We start from the raw sequence: 22,644 nt of genomic DNA, 5'->3' as shown, positions 1-22,644 counted from the left end.
AAACCCAGATCAAGTGGTTATGTGACTCCGTGTTACCTTTGTATACGTTCCTATATGAAAACTATCGTAACCAATCTATAAGTCGCTTTCTTTTTCTACATGCCAGCTCGAATGATAACGAACTGTTATTTGAACATGTCTTAATTGATCCAGGTTCCCATCAATGGAAGTTAAAAAACGCTTTCCTTTAAATCATCCAACTAAGTCAAAAACGTCCTTCATGTTCATATGTTTTTACTTGGAAAGATGCGCAATAGGCGGTGTAAAATTGTTTCAGAAAACGGTAACACAGTCGTTGTTTTTTTTGAACAGAGACCAATAAAGAAAGTCAAGAATTAAACGTTTGCAGTGGTTATCAAAACATTTTAATAAACATTTATTCTTTTTACGTTTTCCATCGCCTTGCAGCGAATTAAAGGGTTTAAGGTTCAAGTTTTATAGCCTAACTTTTTAGGTTTCTTTTAAAGTTCTGTATCTGAAGGGATTTATTATTTTGATTATTATTTTTTTTTAATTTATTAAACAAAGCAAAAGTCACACCAGGGAAACAGATGTGCGTCCGTTATAAACCATAGGATATGTATTCATCCTTGCTGTAAACATTAATTTGATAGGCCACAGCCTATATGAACCGCGTAAATTATTTGGAATATATATTTTAAATCCTTTGAGATCAGGACAGGGATAGCCTGCGTGCCTGTCGGGGAATGAGGCGCCGACTGGGACATGGAGGAGGCTTTCACCTAATCTCGGTCAAGTGCTTCTATTTGACCGCTGACACGGTGCTGGATTAATGCATGTCTGCTCCGGTTATTTATTTATTTATTTATTTTTTGCTGTATTACGAGATTACCTTCAAACTCAAACTCATTCAAGCTTGACCAGAGGAGAGCTACATTGTTTGTGTCTGTCTGAAGGTTGCAGGCCTCGCCTCCATTACGCACAGAGACAGCGAAGGTCAATGTAAAGAGCAATGGGCCTGTCTGTGCTCAACAGCGTCTGACAGGCGGAAGAGACACACAGGCTGCTTGGTGGATTTGGGGACTATAAGCCTAATGCACAGATCCCAAAACCTCATTGCATTTCAGATAGGCCATTAGCAGTTTGAATTTTCGTCTCTTATGCTATAGGCTTAAAAACAGACTTGCTGGAGGAGGCAAAATAATCATTTGAATCTTATGCTTAAAGATATAATGACCCTGGCCATTGACAGCAGGGCCAGTGTTTAATTGAATAGTAGCCTAAATAGGTTATACGCTGATGGAAATCTCATATCCACATTCGGCTTAGTAATTATTCTAGCTTCTCTGTGTGTTTTGATCAAAAAACTGTAGTAAGGTTCACGTTTAATATAGTAAACTAGATTTATATGATGTAACAGAAACAGGATATGTTATAGTCAATGATAATTGGATATTTTTTTTGTGTACTGAAATTAATTGTAATTCACAATTTCGCCTTAGTGTGGCAGCAAAACTCAATTTTTACAGTCATTCTGTGCCTGCTGTTTCCTGTCCAGTCAAAGATGGCTCGTGCAGTAAGAGGGATAGGCGGAGCTTCCTGTGAGCTTTGGACTGACACGTTCATTGCAAATGGGGCGGGATTTGTAGCCTTGTTTTGGTTCGGTGAGCCAATGGGACGCCGTTATGTTCCCTTACAACCAATGAGGAATCGCGCTAATAAATCTCTGCCGTTGACTTCCGCTACTTACACGAGTCTGTGCTTTTTGGACTTCAGAATACATCGCGCAGTCAGACTTCTCACTTTTTCTCCTATCTTTACGTTCATAACACGTGCGCGCTCAGCCGTGCTACGTCATAGGGGGTGGCTGAAAAGGCACGCTGAATAACGTGCTCGCGGACGCAGATTATTGCGAGGTTACTTTCTGTCACTCAGCTGGTCATGCGCACATCATAAACACACGATAGTCTAAGGCTCTACTCTGATTTTTTTTTTTAAATACTCTAGGGTTGACGCCGAGTCATAGTGGGATATGTTAATTATTTGAGAGTTTTAAAGTGTGCGGAAAAAGCTGCACTTCGACTCTCATATTTCAACGTTAAACGGAAAAGATCTTGAAAGAAAGATTTGAAGTGTTAAAACACGCCCAAAGGTTACATTACAACTATTTAAACAAGAACATTCAAAGAATATAGTATGACCTGACAACTACAACAGTGTGCCTAAGTCACTTTGTTTATTTTATTGAGCCTATTGTAAATAATAATAACCAAAGAGCCAATCATGTCCCTGTTTATATAATAAAGCTTAATTGTTTAGCCCCAAGGTATACCCACTATTAGATTTATTAGGCCACTATAGCTATTATTTAGGCTACTATAGCCTATTTGAATCAAGAGAATGACAGTCTTTATCTTTCAATAAAGACGTCGACGTTGGGCTTTTTAGTTTATGCAATACAAATGTTTTCGACTTTATATGAAATTCTTCCATGCGATTGCCGGAGAAGTAAGAATAGCTTTCACATGATTCGGAATATCATGTTACCTGCTCTTACTAGCATGATATAACAAACAACAAAATGGGTAAAAAAAATAATATATATATATATATATATATATATATAACACGGTGTAAAGCAGTCTAACAGGTGGGACTGGCATCCAATGGAGTTACCAGCTCTGAACAAGGAGGGGATTGGTTTCATGCCTGACATTTGAGTGCCAGTAAGACTACTTCATTTCACCGAATGCAGTCAAACGTGTGGATCTTGGGTTTCTGGCTACAGCTGCGCTTTTACATTGCACTTGGTAAATTCGACAGAAAATACAGCTGACAAGTTCACAATTCAAAACTATTGCCGAATGATTGACATTGAAAACAATGATACCAATTTAAACAGGGACAGCAGGGACGTGTGGTTTCTTCAAGTAGCCTATATAGGATTTTTTTTCTTTGCAACGTGACATAACCATTAACTGCCAACAATGTGATAGCGTCAGACTAAATCACAACGTGCACCTTAGCTTATTTTAACAGATTTCAATTTTTACTTATTTAAAAAAATATATATATATATATGAGAATCAATGTAGGCTCATTGAACGTGAACATTCGAATTTAATTTTTGTTTTAAGTCCCAGAATAAATTTCGTAAAAAAAGATTCTGCTTTTGATTTTTGAAAAAGCCTGAAATGACGGACAGTATAGCTGTAGCTTTGAATGTTGTATTATAGGTCTGTAGTCTGTAGAGAGTATATGTCCAGTTGTATTTTAGAACCCTGATTGAGACTAAGAAAACGCCTTTCGATGCTTTTCATTATTTCTTAATTAACCGGCTGGTCTCATTCCAGTCTGTTTCACCTTAGACTGAAGTTACCTCTTTATCTTTAAGCTCATTCAAAATTTAGGGATTGAAACCTAACCACCCATTTTGTAGATACTCTTATCAAAATTTGTTTCCACGATCACCGTTGGAAATTGCCGAGAGTGAGAAAGCGCAACAAAAACGGGATAACATGTAGGCCTAGTCCCAATTAAAAACGTGCTGCCTTTCAAAGCCTACACCAAAACTATACAAATATTTTCTCTTTTATGGAAAAAAACAATTCACAACGAAAGTATCTTCTGGGACACAAATAAACGAAATTAACTTAATGACCTTCATCATTCAATGTCCTTGAAATCCATATTTAAGATATATGCGGTAGTGTTTGATGTACACTTAAACATAGACTACATAAGTGAGTCAGCTGTGATGTGTTACTTTAGTTTTTACGTTTAAAAAAAAGACAATTCATGATCAACAACAGGTCTAAGTCTCTTTTTTTGCCGTTTTACTCAAAGGCAGATAATTGAAACATGTGTGTTCTAAATGTTGGACAATTTAACTATAATTATATTTATTTTATTTCCTATTAATATTATTATATCTTTTATACAAGTATTGTTATTTAGTAGGCAGTCAAGCTTTCTTATGGGGCATTTAACAGCGCTGTCCTCCGGTTTATGTCACAAAGTCACCGCTAGGTGGCAATGTCAGCCTGCATTTTAGAACAAACAGGTCACACAGACTTATTTATTCTTTTCCCAGAGTCAAACAGAATTCTGCTACACACTGCACTCATGTATATTTAACTACAAATTGTTAAAGGATTTTATAAAAATGTGAAACAGAGAATATGCTACAGCAAAACCCGTTACTATACTGACTACAGAACACGTTGGATTTGTTTTCACATGCAGAGAGTAGAGAGGCCTTTAGTGTAGAAACGACAAACGAGAGAGCACAATCTATTCAATTTACCCTTGAAATGTAAATATAGGCTACGTCAATGAAATTCGACCAAGTCCATAATTTATTGGCGCGGACTTGAACGCCGACATATGGACTCAGACAATTATCTTGATATCATGCCGGAATTTTTACTTTATGTACAACCACATGAATACGCACACATTATAGCTATGATCGCCATGAACACATATCCCGAACGATTATCTAAGCATCATCATAAAAAAAGGATTGCACCATGGATTGAGTGAATATGAATGAGAGCAAGGGTTTATATGATAAGACTAAAAGTTCATACAAGCAAAGCATGTGAGCAGGTTTTAAAATAAGAAGCCAGGAGAGATTAATATTTAACATTTCCAAGGTCCAAATCCGCCATTTCCTGTGAATCTTCACGTTATCGCTCTCGTTAAAAGTTCCAGATAAAAGCGTAGCTCGGTGGCGTAAAATGTTCTGATCCGGGGTCAGTTTTTCCTTTTTTTAAGGGTGAACATGCCAAGAGAAGTCACACATAAGCTTACTGCACATATATATATAGTCCATTTTTTCCCCACCACTTGACTCCTGGAACAATATTTAACAACAAGTGGCAAGGTCCGCCTTTCATTAGAGGCCTTAGATTTTGTTCCAGAAGGTCCGAGAAATCATTTGGCAAGGTACAAATAAATCATGTTCACTCAGGAAGGAGTGTTGTTCCAGTCCATGAGTCCGTGTGTGAGTCCGAGTGTGTGTGTGTGTGTGTGTGTGTGTGTGTGTGTGTGTGTGTGTGTGTGTGTGTGTGTGTGTGTGTGTGTGTGTGTGTGTGAGTGTGTGAGTGTCAGTTTATTTCCCACAGATAATTGTCAGTGTAAAAATAATAATACACTAGCTGATGGTTTTCAATTTGTTCACAACTTTCTTCTCCTTTACACGTCTGTTTTGAAACCATATTGTGACCTGCCGCTCGGACAGGTTGGTCTGGGCAGATATCCTCCTCCGTTTGTCCTTCGTGATAAATTTATTGGCAGCGTACTCGCGCTCGAGTTCCTTCAGTTGCACCTTGGTGTATGGCACGCGCTTCTTTCTTCCACGTCGATAAGAGCCAGTGTCTCCCCCGGAGTGGGACACCGTGTCTGAGAGACAAGAGACAAAAAAAAGCTATCATGTAGCCACCTCTCAACAAGTCAACGGACCTCAACATTCTTAGTGATTTTATATTTCTTAAAATAAAAACATGAGCCGCACATTTTCACTTGCTTCTCAATATTGAATTATATATTGTCTGATTCACTGTGTAAAATAATGTGTTAAAAGCAAGAAATATATGAGACTAACTTTGTTATATCACATGATTAAATATGGCAAAATGGTTGTTTTAAAAATACTTAAATACATGATACATGCGCATCTGGCTCTTTTCTTGGTCCATACATGCTTAACACGTTTTACTGTCGCACATAATATATTTGTTAAAGTAACACACAGCTGTGTTTTCAGCAGGTTTACTGACATTTGCACTTCCATTCTGTACAAAATGCGCACTGGTTACTTTTGGTAATACTGCTATGTCTAAGTGCTGGACTCTGAGGAAAGCAGCCTACCTGGTATGGAAGACTTCCACATATGTCCGGGCTGCGGCTGCTCCTTGGCGCAGTAAACCTGTCCGTTCCAGCCGTTGGCGGCAAGAGTCCACGGCTGGTAGCTCTCCATGGGCAACAGGGAGTCGTGTCTGGCTTCTGAGGGCGCACTGATTGTTGGCACCACCGGAACGTCCAGGTAGCTAGGAACAGGTTGGTATGGGCCTGAAGGGTAAGTTGGATAAAAAGCGAATTCCTTTGCCCGAGAGGTGAAGTCGTCGGCTGAGGCAGAGGTGTCCATATATTTTTCTCCATATACAGAGGGAGGCTGCGTTCCGCACGACTTTATGCTGCTGTGATGCGACATTCTGCACGGGTAATAGCCGCTACCAAAGTACCCATAAGGCAGGGACGCGCTGGATGAATTCTGAGCTGCAGAGCAGGGGCTGCACTGCTTCACTGACTCGCCCATTCCGGAGGTGGGCACGTCGCTGGACGAGTAAGCCGTGCTGGGTGCCAGGGTCGCGGGATGCGCCATCAGATTCCTACATTGGTTAGCAGCAAAGTTGCCACCAGGAAAACCGTCCATGTTCTTGCTTACTTCATCGGAACCGACGCCGTTGTCGTAGAGGAACATAACCGACGGGTCGACCCAGCGCGGACGGAGGAGCAGTGATGTTGTCATAGCACGGCATCCAACATTAGAGCTTCTGGCTCTTTTTTAAAAAGCTCAGAGACTGAAAAAAGGAGATACTGGTTCCCAGAGAGTAATGCCACTCTGACGCGCACAAGAGCGCAGAGGTTGCGCAGTCATTGGCCAAGCCATTGTCACGTGACCCGGCTATGCAAAGAGGACGGTAAACATCACCCAGTACAGATAATTAAATGGAGAAAAATGCGGCGAAGTAAGGTGACCGTACCTTTCCAGGACCTTTCGCTTTTGTCGAGTCTCCGTCGACTGAAATGGATTGTATCCCTTTTTTCTTTTAAGTTTTAAGACACAAAAAAGGAGTTGTCTGCTTTTACCTATAAGGTTCTATGATATATAATCACTATTACTTGAATTTAAAATAGCTTTACAATGATTCTTGTCATATTTTCAGTTAAAATAAGAGGAGATTATTGTAATGGAATGATGAATTACTTTGAATACAGACTTAAGAATTAAATGATTGTCGTCATGGCCTTTACCCACGCAATGATCACATGTCTGCGTTTCTATGGGAAGTAAATTACACAGCCTTCACAAGCTTCAAAAGCAAAGTCACACTAATAAAAATACAATGTTTTCGTATTGTGCATACTAATGTTGCACAGTATGTAGTTTGCATGAAGTAAATTTACTGCCGCACGCTGTTGCACAATTAATACTCGCGTTCATTTTTGGATAAAGACATTCATAGACAGCATTACAGTCGATATATCATGTTAGGTTGTGCCTGCAAATATCTGAACAAATACAATCAGGGAGAGCCCACAACGGTAAAATCCAGATAGAATTCAAGAACATGGAATGCTATATCAGTGAATATTCCAGACATGAGACTTCCGACATGTTTACAATAAGACAGAAAACATCTCTCGACCTGGTAGTGCGTGCTTGTTTTTGCATAGGAGGGAGACACGGCTTGAGGCCAAGGTCAAGTTGAAAGTTGCTGTCTAGCCGTCCAGCCTGTCGGGCTATTCACGCTTTGAAGGAACCGTCTGAACGCCTGAAAGGAGCGGAAGAGGGGTGAGAATTCCTGTCCCAATGAAAGCTATTGGAGGACATTAACTTTTACTATCATTTGGTTTTCACCGCCGTTTATTCTCACAGACAGGTCTGTACCCGCTACTCCTGGGTGGTGCGTTCGAGTCCAATAGCGTTTAAAAAATTAAAAGGAATTGTTTTTTTTTTGCTTTGCAGATCTATTGGGGGTGTTTTTGGCAGATAGGCGTGAAAATGTTGATCCAAGAAAAGAAGGAAGGGATAGACGTGTCGTGTGTGTTTAATGTGCGTGCGTGTGTGTGTGTGTGTGTGTGTGTGTGTGTGTGTGTGTGTCTGGTCGCTTGTGTTTACGAGCTCAGGCTATCTTTCTATTCCTTGTTGGAGGAGATGGACCTGGTGGACCATTCACCGGACTTGTCACCAGTTTTGTTCCAAAGTCCAATGTTAGTTGATATCTGACTGAGGGGAATTGTTCTTGTATGTTGGCTGCAACAAAGGGATAACATTCAAATCAACAGAATCTAACACTCTAGTGCGTAAAACACTGATGCAGACGGTTGGGTTGCAACCAATAGACGTGAAATGTTTACGTAAAATACACGAGCTTCTTTGTTTTCAAATGCAACCTTTCACGTCACTAAAACTTACCATATGTTATTCACAATTCACTTTAATTGCATGTAAAAACAATAAAAATAGAAACATGTTAAAATCAACCCTATTCAGAAAGCACAACATGCATAGCCTAAACAGGAAGATGGGCTATTTACGGATCTATAGGCCTTCTGACTTGCTGGGGAAAAGTTCGTGTTTAACTTAAAAAAAAAAAAAAAAAAAAGGAGACCGATGTGGACAAAACAAGTGTCTACTAGACAGAAATGACTGATTGTGTTTCACTTCACAACATCAAAGAGTTTAAGGCCGTGTGTTATAGCAACGTACATGATGAGACGCACGTTGTGCTGTCGGAGGGAGGGCAGCTTTAGTGCTAAATATGAATAGGCTACATTTGATTACAACTATTATTGATTGAAATTCTATAAATCGCGGTAAGAATTGAGGTAATGCATTTATTTAAATGTGGCACAGGGTAACACTTTTCTGTAGTGTTCTTGATTGAAGATTTAAACAAAGAAGCCAAGTTTCTAAGAATTAATGTAACTCAAGTTTAAGCGCATCAAATTCAACATGAATGAAAGAGAGTCTGCGATTTGTTCAAATGTTAAAATGCAAAATTACGAAACCGAATTGGCCTCTGGAATAAATAAAGTCATGAGCTTAATCTAGTAAATTGTTTATTTGGGAGAAAATGTAAATCATTCGAATGAAGATTTGTTTGTCATCTTAATAAAAAATTAAAATGAATTGCCCTCACGATTTCATGAGGAGAAATCCCATAATGTGTCTTACACTCCCACCACCAGAAGCCTGGATGTGTGCTTATTTTATCAAACAACACAGCTTTAATAATGAAATCATTGAGAAACATGCAGCTACTGTGAGTCACTGAGTAACTGCACAAGGCCCGGCCTGTTGCGTGCTGCCCTGTGGCGTTTTCGTCTATCAAATAAAGCTTCAAAATAAACACCAATGTGTTGATCATTTACTGTTCCTCAAATATATCTTCTTAATTTCCTGTTAGATGATACAACATTGCTGAATACCAGAGCCTCCATCTCAGACATTCTTAGTCTCTAACATGCTGCGCAGTGGTGTTTTCATACAGATAAGATGTATTTTGGATCCATGTTTTGAACCTTTTTTTTTTTTTTTTTTTTTTTTATTCTTCCTCACAGCAACTCTGTGTCCTTACCAAAGTGGCTGTCGCAGCGCGCACACGTGGTCTGTCCAGACACGAGACATCCCAAAGAACAACGAGCACACTACAGGGGCGTCGCACTCATTGTCCCGCCAAATACAAGTACACGCATTGAATCATGGACTCCAACATTTTGTAGCAGGGAGCCTTGTTGGAAAGAATTATTCATATTTGATTTGTCACTAAACTAACTCTACATTCTGGCAGAAACTGTTGAGTTGATAATGAAAAGTTATTTTAACATGTTCTAAGTGATAGGCATAAATAAACGTCACATTTAACTATGTGAGGATCAATGGAATTTCCTTAAGGACCTGGCAGCACAACCTGGAGGCTTTTCTCTGATGTCATTATTGAGGCTCAACCCCCTGTTTGTATTTTTATCCAAATTACGCAACGCACTAGTGAAAGCGCACATTTTATTCCCCATAGCCAGCGCCTGAAGCCTGCACGGGCAAAGGAGGAACAGGTCCATATAAAGTTATGATCAGCTATAAATTTCTATCGTTAATAGCATAAATGATGTTATAAACTGAGCTGCTGAGACAAACTACACGCAGTCAAATTTCAGTTTTGTTGATGACACGCATTTAAAACAGGCTGTTGTGAAAAAAAAATGTGTCAAAACATTAAGCAATATTTATTTTTGGCAAGTGCAGTGAACCGCAGGCCGGTCACACACTTGACTTTTGCATATTTTCTGGACGGTGGCCTGCGGTGGGATTAACAGGGATTGTGTAAAATTAAAGAGGAAAAAAAAAATGTCCCACTCATTCTCGCTCACACACTGATTGCCACCTTAAGGTGCACGGCTAACTGTAAACTTTACCTCCCACTGTGCTCTGGATGTGTGCTGATGTCTGTGTGTCCGTCTGTTTCTGTTTCTCCTGCAGAAGTCTTAAATGTTGCGTTAACAGCCTGCTAAAGCTCGAGCATGTAAGCTGCGTGTGAAATCATTTATTGGCAAGCGGAATTCTGATAGAATGTTCAGCCGGTTCAGTCTCCCATCTGTTGTATTTGTGATTGCAGATACAGCGAGTTTTAACGGAATGTTTACCATGTTGGAGGACGGAAAACAGTTTGGGTTTTTTTTTTACATATTATTTGTTGGCTGTAGCAATTGTATGAACGTACCACTTTTCAAAGAAGTCATTTTTTAGAGCAAACTGTTTATTCTCTCAAGAATATAAAGTTTGAATTCATCACAATAGTGTCCATTATTAACAGCTATTGAGCTTGTTGTTTCTGATCCTAACTATTATCATCAGAATCTGTTTCTACAATCTGCCGTCATGGCCTTTTGCTCTGAGCAGAAAGCATAGAGGCCGACATACAAGTGAATTTTTCCGAGCCAATCTTCAGAAGCCACGACCACACATTTAAAACTTCCTAAAATGCATTTTACAGAATACGAATTCAGCCTATGTCGCGTTTTTAATTGAAACACTGCACGCACTATAGGGTAAAAGACATGGGCCTACAACCGGTTTATTTATTAATTCATATGTTTTTAAAGTAGGCTATATGAGTCTCGACTAAACGCAGGGTGTCGCCGAATAAAGATGCTGAAATGTTTGAATTGTTTTCGATGATCTGTTCGAGAAAACCGAACACACCAAAAGGAAAGAAAACCCGGCAGTTTTCACAAGACGACATCTCTGATGAGTGTTTACAAACTGGAATAAAGCTTTTCAACTCAAAGTGAATCATAGCCGCATTCGCCTAGGTTTTGTGTAGTCATACATTCAATTCAGTATTTCACTCCTTGGAAGCAGATCCCTCTTTAAGCTCATAATAAAAGTGTGACGTTTGGTTATTCAAATGCAAAAAATAATAAATGACGTTGATTCCTTTATAATACATTTCTAAAGAGAGAAACTTTTACAATGTTTAAAAATCACAGCTTAAAACTGTAGAAACAGTTTGACTTCTGTTGATATATTTACAGAGAAATATTAGTGTAAATGTAAAAGTTTAATCCCTGTTAAATAAGCGTCTGTTGTACGGGTGGAAGGCGATGAAGTCAGTCTTGCAGTCCTGTCCGGGTTTGGTGTAGCATTTTGGATCGCATGCAAATAAGTTGGATACCTGTCTGAAAGTTAACTTGCGTCAACATAATACAGCACTTAAATTAAACCTTTGAATAAGAGAGAAGTTTCTTTTCTTTTTAAAAATCACTGCAATACCTTCATCTGTTTAATCGTGATTTCAGTTCTTTAAAGAAAAACGTTTTAAGTCGTTTAAAAAGACATACAGCAAACAGAGGGAACATGTACTTGCAATGGAACTGATGACAGTAACACTCCCTAAAAATAAAAAAAACCATTTGCAAGCAGACAGACTTGTAAATATCACCTCCTTCAACGATGCCAGGGACGCAAAGACTCGAGCTTTACATGCGCTCTTGTGAAACGTCAGGGCTTTGCACCTGGTGTGTTGCTTTGCTACTGCTGAACTGGTGGTAAGCCCTACCCAGTGATGTTTTCCCATTTAACAGGGTGATACTGGCTGGATCTCATCGCTTGCTAAGCCCTTGGTGTGATAGTTAAAAGGGGTTGCAGGATGGCGCAGAGAAGAGCTATAATCGCGAGTCTCCAAAAGCGCACAGAATTGCAGCTCTAGTAATCAGGACGTGTTTCTCCCCAAGGTCATCGAGTTAACTCTGTGGTGGCTGCGTCATGTTTTTTCAAGGCCAAGTTGAAGCAATGGAGACGGGAGGGGCCATGATAATGAAGGAGAGGTGAGATGTTATTTCCGTCTAGGTTTTTTTTTTCCCCCTCTCTGAAGGAAATGCTACACCTTCATCCAGCAGCAGATTTAACATTCACCAAACCCATTCTCGCGCGTTTCTATCACACACTCAACACTTTTTGTGCCAAAAGAAAATAACCTGGAATGCCTGCACTGCGAGGGCCGTGGATTGGATTACAAGCTTACTGCGCAGGCTCCATGGTCAAGTTCAAGTTGGGCTGGCTAGTAAAACCGAGGGGGCGCATTCTGCAGTGTCTGCCGCTTGAGTCTCTCCCCCTCTTTGATCTGTTCCTGCAAAACTAGACACTGAAGCAGCAGAGGGTTGCCCAGTTTCTGCACTTCAGTCAACAAGAACACCCAGGGGTTTGCATTGGGTATATTCTATAGGTTTTAAAGATGAGGCATAGCACTGCAATTCTTTTTTATGTGAATGAGGACAAAAAGGTTCCACAATCAGTAAAACCCTCTAAGCGCTGTCCTTCACTATCTTAAACAAACACTGTATAAGTGACACTACTGGAAATTCGCAAGGTCATTCATCTCTTGCGCAAAACAACCTCTAACTTATCTCCGGATGATCACAAGATGTCATCTGCCCTGGCCAAGACCTGTTGCATAACTCCTCCTACTGGTAAACAAAAAAAACAACGACAGCGTCTTTTGCCATCATAAGTTGCACCCACTAAAACGTGTTACCTCTTCATGATTTTTAAACTTGAGTAAACCAATCATCGCTAAAAACTGGGGACACCGTGAGTTGTTCATGGAGACTTTCGATTCTGCCTTGGATTTGCACTGCATCATTTTACTGCATATCCAGTACATTTCACCGGCTGTAACGTATTTGATTTGTATTGTAATGATGTTTGATCCTTTTTTTAAACGCCAGTTAAAAACTATTCAGTATGTCTATTAATCGAAGCTCACTGACTTGTGGCCCTTTTCTCCTCTTAACTCATTTCCATATTTATGTTTTTGTAAGAGTTCATTAGATACTTTACATTTGTGGTTCTTTATAAATATGAAAAAATAATTTTAAAGTCTGACATACTGTTCAGTTAAGAAAAAAGAGAAAAATGTACGAAGGAAAGCGAGTGGTGTTCTTCGAATAGGCGACAAACTCAGTCGTCTTTATATAGATAATCATTTGCATTTAGTATACTGCTCTTCTGCGTCTACCTGACAAGACACACCTCCAAGGCACTCTCTTTTAAAGGATTAATATGCATTTACTTTCAGGATAGGGTAAATGAATTTAAGGTCCACATGACCATGCCAAGAAAAGAAAAGCATTTAGTTTTAAAGTCCCTCTGCGTTTTTTTATTATTCACAAACAGACTAACAAAGGATATAGTTCATAACAATATGGAGCTCTGCAATCATTTTTAATTTTGTTTATCTAACATTAAAACACAACTGGGTTGTAGACAGGTCATCTATAACAATTGTGTTTTTCTTAAGAAAAAATAAATTGCAGATATCTTGATTGTTCATTTTGGATTGGAAGAATGACGTTGATAGCTGAAATTAAAGGCAGAATGAATATAAAATAATTATGGACAGGTAGGAAGAAAAGCTTATTTTGCCAAGAGGGAATTACTTTGCACATATTTTGCAATGTTTATCGAGTCTACTTTGGCTTGCCACCGGAGCTACCGGTCCATTCCCAAACCTTATGAAAAAGAAACATCACTAAGTCCCAATCAAGGCTTCAGAAAGTCAGGAAAAGATAGAGATGAGTGAAAATAAAATAATAATTAAAAACAACGGGTGTACTTTTTCCTTTTGGCTAGATGAAAAGAGTGGAGTGAGAAAGCCAGAGGAATTTCCCTCACTCCTCTCTGCCAGGCCGGGTGGGGGGAGGGGAGACACCGCTCGGGGCCTTTTCCCTCATTCGGACAGGCGAGGGCGCACAAGGACAGCGGAGGCTGCTACTCCTGGAGCTGCTCAGTCTGCCTCCCCCTCCTCTCTGCCAGACCACATGACTCCACCTCTCTATACTATTCATCATGGCCGTCCAACTACCACTGTGCCCTACAGCTGCAGTCCTCCACTCTGATTAAGAGGCGGTGGGTAAGACTGCTTGTGTCAAACATGGTCAGGTCCTTCTCATGAAATGCTTTTTTTTTTTTTTTTTAATACAACTGAAAGTGTAGCAAGTAGGCATATGCCTGAAAATGTGCTGTTACAAGTCATGTGTTTATAGGTTATCTGATGCATTGATATTTTTATTCCGTCTCTTTGAAACACAAGGTCTGCTGTTCACTTCGGTTCTTCATGTTCAATTATTGTGTTTTGAAATGAACGCACCAATAGCAATAGGACAAATTGTGTGAACCTTTTTGAGAATAAAACTGATTCTGATTCAAAGCCCATCAAGGGGAGCACTACTTTTATGCTTTTTTAAAAATTACACTTCAAAATCTATTAACATGCATATTTCAATAAAGAATGAATGATAAAATCTCGAGTCATTAAGGCTCAAAGAAGTAAAGAGTTGTCACTGATTTGGGAGTCTAATTTTCATTACTGGTGCAAGTCAAAGTAAAAACAGCATGATCTCGGTTACAGTGGCAGGAGGTACAGTCTCCAAAATCATTTCTTTTTTAAATGGTCAATGCATCCTTCAGAACTTTATTTGAAACCAAAACTATCGCCTATGATCTTTGTGAGAGAGATGATACAGAAGTTAAGTTGTATGTTCAGTTCTCTGCCTCCACTTCTCAATGACAATCTACCTTCAGTGTTAACCCCCCCCCCACACACACACACACACACCCACCTGTGTTTCATATTCTAGTAAAAAAAAAAAAAAAAAGGCCACCAGCCTGTCACACTAGTATGCTCATTGAGGTCCGAGGTCTTTACACATCAGTCCACACAAGGACATCTGCTGTTGGGAAAGCCACATTTGACTAGTTGGAATGTTTAAGTGAAGTCCTGGTCTATATATTATTGTTATTCTTACTCTTATATTTTGTACATTTTTAGTGCTGTGTTTGATGTTCTGCTGCTGCAACGCTAAATTTTCCCATATTGAGATCAATAAAGTACATCTATCTGTCTATCCATCATTAATAAAGAATGAATTATTAATTTTAAGAATATCCAATATTACACATTCATATAATTAACCAGCTCTATACCAATTAAAGAGGAGCAGATGATTAGTAGAGATTTGTCTGTGTGGTTGCTCAGCTGTTGACTTTTTGGACTTTATGTCAAAGTGCCTCTTATCTAAACTCTGACCTCAGGACTTGACCTTTTTAGACTTTACTTGACTCCACTTTAAGTGAATAATAGAGAGGCACTAAGACAGGGAATGAGAGTTGGGAGGGTGGTGCTCGAAGGCAAAAATTGTTATTTAATGTTCGATTGTTTTAAAATACTAATAAAAAAAAAAAAATAGAACTCTGCAGAGCTAAAGTTACAGAGACCCAGGACTTACATGTTCAAAAGAAATTGCTTTATATGCTAAAAAGGGTGATCTGGTTCAAATAAAATAAATGAAAAAATCAGCATGAACATACTAAATTGCTAATAGTGATGTTATTTTCCCTGCATATTGTAATTCAAAACACCAGTCATTATCAGTGTGCTTTATATGAGATGGACAAAAAGATATTTACAAGCCCCCCACCCCTCAACCCCACTGCAGCCGTCGCTCCGTCTGCTTATCCATCTACAATCAATGCGTGTCGTCATCAGAGGGGGGGACCGTCCTGACGACAGGCTTATTAAGAATGACAGCTCCGGAGAAAGAGAGAGAGAGGGAGAGGGTGAGAGAGAGAGAGAGAGAGAGAGAAGGGGAGAGAGAGAGAGAGAGAGAGAGAGAGAGAGAGAGGGTAAATGGTGATCCTTCCCAGAGCTCCCTCTGCGCACTCTGGAGCGCTCTCCTCTCAGGGTCACACCGGATTGCATCCCCTCTTTTTTTCCCTAGAAGCCTATCCTTCCTTCTGCCTAAGACTCAGAGCCCCCCACCTCCACCTCTACACACAAACACACCCCTCCAACCTGAAAACCGTCGCCTTGGTGGTTGCGCTCTCACGCGGAGTCGAGGTTTTTTAAGTCACTCCTGTGATGGAAAGCAGAGAGGAGATGGTGATGCTGGCAGAGGGAGGTCAGCTGAGCAAGAGCAGCTCGAATTTACCGGAAGCCATTGGGAGCCCCGAGCTGCAAGAACAGCCAGGGAAGCCGGGCCACAGGAGCTGTCTGAGCCCCGGTGCTGCGCCCTACTCTAGGGACAGGACGGAGGTGATGGTGGAGGAGAATCCACGGAGGAATCTGTGCGCAGACATGAGACTGGTTGGCACGTCTTCGTCTGGAGAAAGAAACCGGACAGATCATCTCCACAAAGACGGCAGCAGCTCAGACACCGAGTCGGACTTCTACGAAGAAATTGATGTGAGCTGCACGCCTGAGAGCATGGACTACCCGACTGCTAAAGGTAAGAACAGCATGCACTGCGTCTTTTTCCGTGACTGCATGCTCATGCAAATGTGGCACTGATTGAATGCAAACGTGTGTTACGCTGAACATAAATGTCACTTACAGCCAGTCTCTTTTTTTTAAAGACATCAACATGTGCAGTGAACTTAAGATAAACAATCTATCCTGTACAGTTCAGCCTCAATACCAACTGATAAATGCAGAGTGTGTGTGCTGCACAGCTGTGCTGTCAAGTGACCAGTGTGGCTGGAAACATGCTGAGGTGACACCCACAATCTAACCAGGCATTTTCCCCTATGACTTTAACAATACAGGCAATTGAGCCTATGTAGCCTATATTTACCGCACGAGGAATGCAGTAGATTTAACAACAACAAAAAGGAAAGGAAAGCCAGGGATGAAATAAGGAGGCATGTCCAAGGAACAAAACCGTATGCTACAAATGTGTGACACAATTCGAAAAGGATCTAAAAAATTATGATAAACATGGGAATAAATATTTTTGGATTTTTTTTTAATCGGCAGTTTGCCGAAAAACAGGATGCCAAAGAAGAGGAAGACAACGAATGGGAATAATATCTTCATTTATTATTCTCGTCAAATTAAAAGATCTTTCTGTATAGTTCTCAAAACAAATATTAAAATACAATAAAAGGGACAAGTAAGTTGTAAACATACAAACCTGCATATTGGGGTCTTGGATTACAATGCATTTAAAATGATCAAGATAAGCCATATCCCACCACCGAGGTAAACACCTAACTTTAAAACCTAAATATGAAGCGAAAGAGAGAAAAAAATATATTGATATTATTCTGGAGAATTGTTTAAAGCCAAATGCTTCATATTTGTTTCATGTGTCCGTTTAAACAGGTCGGAATGGGGATTCGCCAGTTCATCTAAATGATAATGGAGCTGACCCGGGTAAGATGGTCCCAGGTCAGGGCTCTCTGTCCTACTCAGCGGATCAGATTCGCCGGTACCGGACGGCGTTCACCCGGGAGCAGATCTCCCGGCTGGAGAAGGAATTTTACCGGGAGAACTATGTGTCCAGACCGCGGAGATGCGAACTTGCTGCCGCCTTAAATCTACCTGAAACCACAATAAAGGTAAGACTACGGTGTGTGAGAGGACCAGGGCACAGTCAGGCCTGCTACTGTCAGTTACGATTTAGAAAGATGGTTTTATCAAAGCTACAATTCTGCAAACAGTTTTATTTATTTCACTAATTCCAAACAGTTTTTTATTTATAAATAAAAAGGTAAAAACAAAAAGACAACACATTGTGTCATTCAAAGACCGAGAATAGATTTTGAGAATAACCTAAGCTGCACACACTGTTGGTTATTTTTGATTTGATAATTGTATCATTACAAGTGGCACAAAAAGGACTCCACATTGGTTTTCCTGACCGCATATCGAACAATTTTTTTATATATATTCCCAAGACAAAATTCAACAAGCTAATTCCTGCTGCAAGAAACGAACGCGTAAAGGCGGAAATGCTATTCCAGCTCTACATGTTTGCTTTTGTTCTTGTTGGTTTGTCGTGCACCCTTCTTTTGCGTGGCTGTCCTGGTTAATATTTGACTCTTTATGTCTCCGTCTCAGGTGTGGTTTCAGAACCGCAGGATGAAAGATAAACGCCAGCGTCTGGCCATGACGTGGCCTCACCCCGCAGATCCGGCCTTCTACACCTACATGATGAGCCACGCGGCGGCCACGGGGAACCTGCCCTACCCCTTCCCATCCCACCTGCCGCTGCCTTACTATTCCCACCTGGGTGTCGGAGCTGGCTCTGCTCCGGCCGCCACCCCTTTTTCCAATCCTCTGCGGTCCCTGGACAGTTTCCGGATGCTGTCTCATCCCTACCAGAGGCCGGAGCTGCTGTGCGCCTTTAGACACCCCTCCCTGTACCCCGGACCTCCCCACGGCCTCGGTCCCGGAGGAAGCCCGTGCTCCTGTCTGGCCTGTCATTCAAGTCAATCTAACGGTATCTCAACGAGGCCCTCTGGATCGGACTTCGCGTGCTCTCCAACCAGCAGGACTGACGCTTTTGTCACATTCACGCCTTCAGTGCTCAGCAAATCCTCCTCTGTGACTTTAGACCAGAGGGAGGAAGTGCCTCTGACCAGATAAAACCAAAACTCTTCCATAATGTAAGCCTTTACCATAAACTCCTATTATGAAATCAGGACTGACACAGCATGAAGAGGTAGCCTGTAAGCAGTGAAGGCCAGCTTAAACTTTGTGGCAAAATAGCCAGATCTCCAGCTACGTGACGCACAACGGATCTCCAATTACTGATAAAATCATTCAGAGCCAAGACAGTGGACACAAACATGGACACAAACGCAGATAGATGATTTTTAGATTATTTTGATGCTCGAGAAGGACGTGGTCCAGAGAAACGTTTAAATCTGCGTGATGGATGACGTTAAGTTTTTGTTTCTTTTAAATAATATTATATGTGGTCCAAATCGTCCTCCATGTATTGTTTGGTCTATGAAAATGATGCTTTCCATCACTATTTCCAACAAGGGAGATTTGTTAACAGACTGAGTTCGTCTCATTAGAAAGCAGCTCTCCACACCAGGGCCCTCCACGGCGGCACTGGAAGCCCGGGCCGAATTGTGCAGATGCTGGTGAAAATTAGAGAGTGATGTATATGTACGACCCGGTGAATTTTGAGTGTTGAATTAATGATAATACCAGGAAGGGATCGTTACTGCCAAAAGGTAACAAGGCGCCAAGGGAACGGATTACTACAGCCTGCACGGGTTGACGAGGGGGGGGGACGAGGAGGAGACGAAGAAAAGGAAGACGAGGGGGGAGGAGAAGGAAAATGGATGGAGAGACAGAGGGAGGACAATCACATCGAGAAAAAAAAAGTAAATGAATAAAAGTGAACATCCAACACCCCTTTAGTTTCCTCTCTTAATGACATGGAATCTAGTTCCTAATTTCGATTAAAATGTGATTAATATATGACCAATATGACAATATGCCTCTTAAAAATATGTTTGAACACAGTGACACCAAGTTGTAGAAAAACATGACTTAAAATGACTGTTTATTTTTTTATGATTTTTTTTTTCCTTCTCGGGGCTGGGTTGTCCTCAACGTCTAATTTGCAATAAACAAATAATCAACATTACAATTGAGTATGCGTCGTCTAAACACATTTATATATATAAAAAAATAATACTAATAAAAACCACAAAGCTATTTGAAAACGAAATAAATAAAAATGAATCAATAAAAATAAGCTATGTTCCTGTACTACAATAGCAAAACCTCCCTTCAGATAATTAGAGTTCATTAATTGTCTGTAAAGGATTCTCTACACTCAGAATTGGTCTCTCACTCCCTCCAATAATAACACTAATTTTCTTCTCAAGTGGTTGGTGTCAAAAGCCCCCGCGTGCCCCCTACACCTCCTGATGGAACCACTAGATTGACCGTGACAGCTAAGTGGTCCCCGGGCTCCGCTAACAGTTCTCATATTTTTCTTTCGCGCCACTTAATAGACACGACAGAATTACTTGTCTACAGATATTGGAAATGAAAAGAGATCGATGCTTTAGAGAGGCCCACCACCAATCAGCGGCTCTTATTAGGTCGCGTATACGACCAGCTCCGTAAGGATTCAAATCGTTTTCTGCGCGTAATAGGATTTGTGAGCACGCGTGGAACCTCACAGAGAGACTTACAATCAACCAGTTTGAAGGTGGAGGTGGGAGAGATCAGGAGATAATGCGAGAATATGGGGAGAAATAGTTGGAATTGCGCGTGGGCCTTGAGAGCCTATTCACTTCCATCCAGCCTTTACAAGAAGGAACTATGAAAAAAAAAAGAAATTAATCGAATTTTTGAGAAATTAATTATTTCCAATTGATTGCCTCTATAGAAGAGGATCCGTTGCATAACGACAACAAGCGACCAGCAAACGTTCTAATTAACAGGATTGTCATCCAGTTCTGATGCGGAGGTAAAAATGTTCTTCATCAGACCCTCCTGCACCCACACGCGCAACGCACCGACGAGCACCCCTTCCCCCCCCACACCCCGCCTCCCCTCCCGCACGCTCGTTTGATTGATGGCCTTATTAACTGCAGTTCTTGTAAGTGTGACCGAGCTGATTAAAATGCATATGTTTGGAATAATACACCGTTTAAGCCACCCGGGCTGGGGCAAAAGCACAAGGCAGATTTATGTAAACTATCAGGCGATGTCTTAAAGCCTGATGTGGACGCGGGTCATGCAGCAGGAAAGTGGATTTGGTTTGTGCATAATAAAATTGCACAATAAAATAAAGATGAACAGATCAGACTTGCAGCATATTCAAAAGGCGAAGTCTCTCTAAAATGTTGGTTAGCTTTAACAGCCTGGGAAGCTGATTTCCATTCGGTTACACAGAAGCGGCAGCAAGTATACGATCATCTACTAAACCCGCGTCACACCGTGCCAGAATGACACATTAAAGTGAGGCAAATTACAGCCACATTTACCCAGCCGCGCATATGGATCTCTGTCTCTACACTGCGTAAAATACACGGCCGAACTCTCAGTGGTCTAATTCAGCATCAACATGCCATTTAAGAGCTGAAAGATTGCATATGACTGAGCTTCAAGATATGATGAGCTCTTAGATTGCGCATATAACACCAATTACATCCGTGTAGAAGATCCTATTTGGGAGAATTGGCTCAGGGCTCCCCAGCTCCCACAACCAGCACAAAGCATTTTGATAGGGGAGGTGCAGAGCAGCTGTCTACCGACAGAACATTCAAAAACAGAAAAAAGGGACACCAAATGGATGTGTGGCTGCTGCTGCTGCTGCCGCTGTTTAAATTGGATTACATCCTAATTTACAGGCCCTTGTCGTAACGCAGGGGGCTGGTGGAGGCGTGGACGGAGCAATCACACAGTAATGATGATGAATGGGAGATTAATGCGCATACAAGCAAGACAATTTAAGCCTTCATCTGTTTAAATAGGCTTACAATATCATTTGGAAACGGGGGTCACGTTAAATCAATCGGGGGACGCGTGAAAGTCGTTTTCAGCGGCGTCTTTATCAACCTTATTTACGGTGCACAGGAGACAGCTCTATGAAGCTGCAAAATGGGCCGGCTGCTACGTGCTTATGTTACAAGAGCAACAAAAACTGAGCAAGATGGATTCAGATTTAAACCAGACTCTTACGATGTAGCCTAGTTGTTTAAATTAAGTGGAGTCGATTGTGTTTTTGAGTGTTTCTGTGCAGATTCCTATCAAAATTATCCGACACTGAAAACTAGAATCATTTGGCTATTTTGGTTTTGTAGCAGAGGGTCTGTGTTATATATCACTTGTAGGTGAAGAGGTGGCATGCTTTTATAGATGGAGAAATTAAAATTGAAAATAAGATATTTGCTCTTTTTCCCGTTTCAACAACCAGCAGGGGTTTAATGCTGCGTTCAGGGACCACAGGGGAATTCTCCACCAATAGGCCTTAACTCACCATTGGCCTTTGTAATTTAAAATCAGCACACAGCGGTAAGTTAATACATGCAGAAGGATAGAAGTCCTCCTTAACCTTTAGACTACAGTTGAAATAAACGGATGAACATTCAAAAACGCCAAGAGATATGCGAGCCTACTGGCGCCGAAGGGAACCATGCAGCTTCCACATACAGGAATCTCATCTCATTGCAATGTACCAACGTAAAGTGGTAATTGACACATATAGGGAAGGAAAATAAAGTCAACATTATATGCTTACAGATGGAGTAGGTATCGTGTGGATTAAACATTGGCGCGAAGGGCTTCAGATTCCACATTTGACATGATGGCGTTGTCCTGCTTGACACCGGAAGTTAACCAAACAGACGATCGTAACTGGTTGATTTTTATGTCCCAATTTCCCGCTCCAAGTTGGAACATACCACGGGATCGAGTTGGGGGGTGGTGGGTGGGACTTAAAAAATGGTCTCTTCCTGGAGGTTTTAAGCAGGTGTTCGGCCCATTCAATCACTATAGTCTGTAGCCAACACCTTGTTAAAGGGAACACCAAAAAGGTAGCAGTCTGTGTTCTATAAGGTCATTCACTTTAGGCTTCCTC

The 22,644-nt window shown here is 40.9% G+C and overlaps 3 protein-coding genes across 4 annotated transcripts in view; 1 reads left to right on the top strand and 2 right to left on the bottom strand.

The window, feature by feature from the left end:
* Positions 1–22,402, bottom strand: part of LOC306839715 (homeobox protein Hox-A10-like) — a 37,467-nt gene extending 15,065 nt beyond the window's left edge. For both annotated transcript variants that reach the window (XM_079368560.1, XM_079368563.1), the window contains exon 1: positions 22,306–22,402. The gene's annotated coding sequence lies outside the window, so the exon portion shown is untranslated. The remainder of the gene's footprint in view (positions 1–22,305) is intronic.
* Positions 4,409–6,643, bottom strand: hoxa13a (homeobox A13a). The gene is made up of 2 exons (XM_079368808.1): positions 5,836–6,643; positions 4,409–5,367 (listed from the first exon to the last, which is right to left on the bottom strand). Exons 1-2 carry the CDS (start codon positions 6,494–6,496, stop codon positions 5,120–5,122), a joined length of 909 nt encoding a protein of 302 aa, XP_079224934.1. The 5' UTR covers positions 6,497–6,643; the 3' UTR covers positions 4,409–5,119.
* On the top strand, positions 16,103–19,184 carry evx1 (even-skipped homeobox 1). The gene is made up of 3 exons (XM_079367880.1): positions 16,103–16,536; positions 17,412–17,647; positions 18,150–19,184. The coding sequence occupies exons 1-3, from the start codon at positions 16,170–16,172 to the stop codon at positions 18,675–18,677; spliced, it is 1,131 nt and encodes a 376-aa protein (XP_079224006.1). The 5' UTR covers positions 16,103–16,169; the 3' UTR covers positions 18,678–19,184.
* Positions 22,403–22,644: the final 242 nt, after the last annotated feature.

Source organism: Symphodus melops (genome assembly GCF_947650265.1).
Source record: "Symphodus melops genome assembly, chromosome: 18".
Taxonomy (NCBI): Eukaryota; Metazoa; Chordata; class Actinopteri; order Labriformes; family Labridae; genus Symphodus; species Symphodus melops.
The sequence above is the reverse complement of the archived record's forward strand: the minus strand, read 5'-3'. Positions and strand labels throughout refer to the sequence as shown.

What these genes read in the sequence shown, in the direction of transcription:
- hoxa13a (XM_079368808.1), bottom strand. Translation starts at nt 6,496, where the DNA reads ATGACAACATCACTGCTCCTCCGTCCGCGCTGGGTCGACCCGTCGGTT. An exon ending in GTGGAAGTCTTCCATACCAG is followed by an intron (nt 5,368 to 5,835) that starts GTAGGCTGCTTT and finishes CTTGTCTCTCAG; the next exon opens with ACACGGTGTCCCACTCCGGG.
- evx1 (XM_079367880.1), top strand. Translation starts at nt 16,170, where the DNA reads ATGGAAAGCAGAGAGGAGATGGTGATGCTGGCAGAGGGAGGTCAGCTG. An exon ending in GGACTACCCGACTGCTAAAG is followed by an intron (nt 16,537 to 17,411) that starts GTAAGAACAGCA and finishes CCGTTTAAACAG; the next exon opens with GTCGGAATGGGGATTCGCCA. An exon ending in TACCTGAAACCACAATAAAG is followed by an intron (nt 17,648 to 18,149) that starts GTAAGACTACGG and finishes TCTCCGTCTCAG; the next exon opens with GTGTGGTTTCAGAACCGCAG.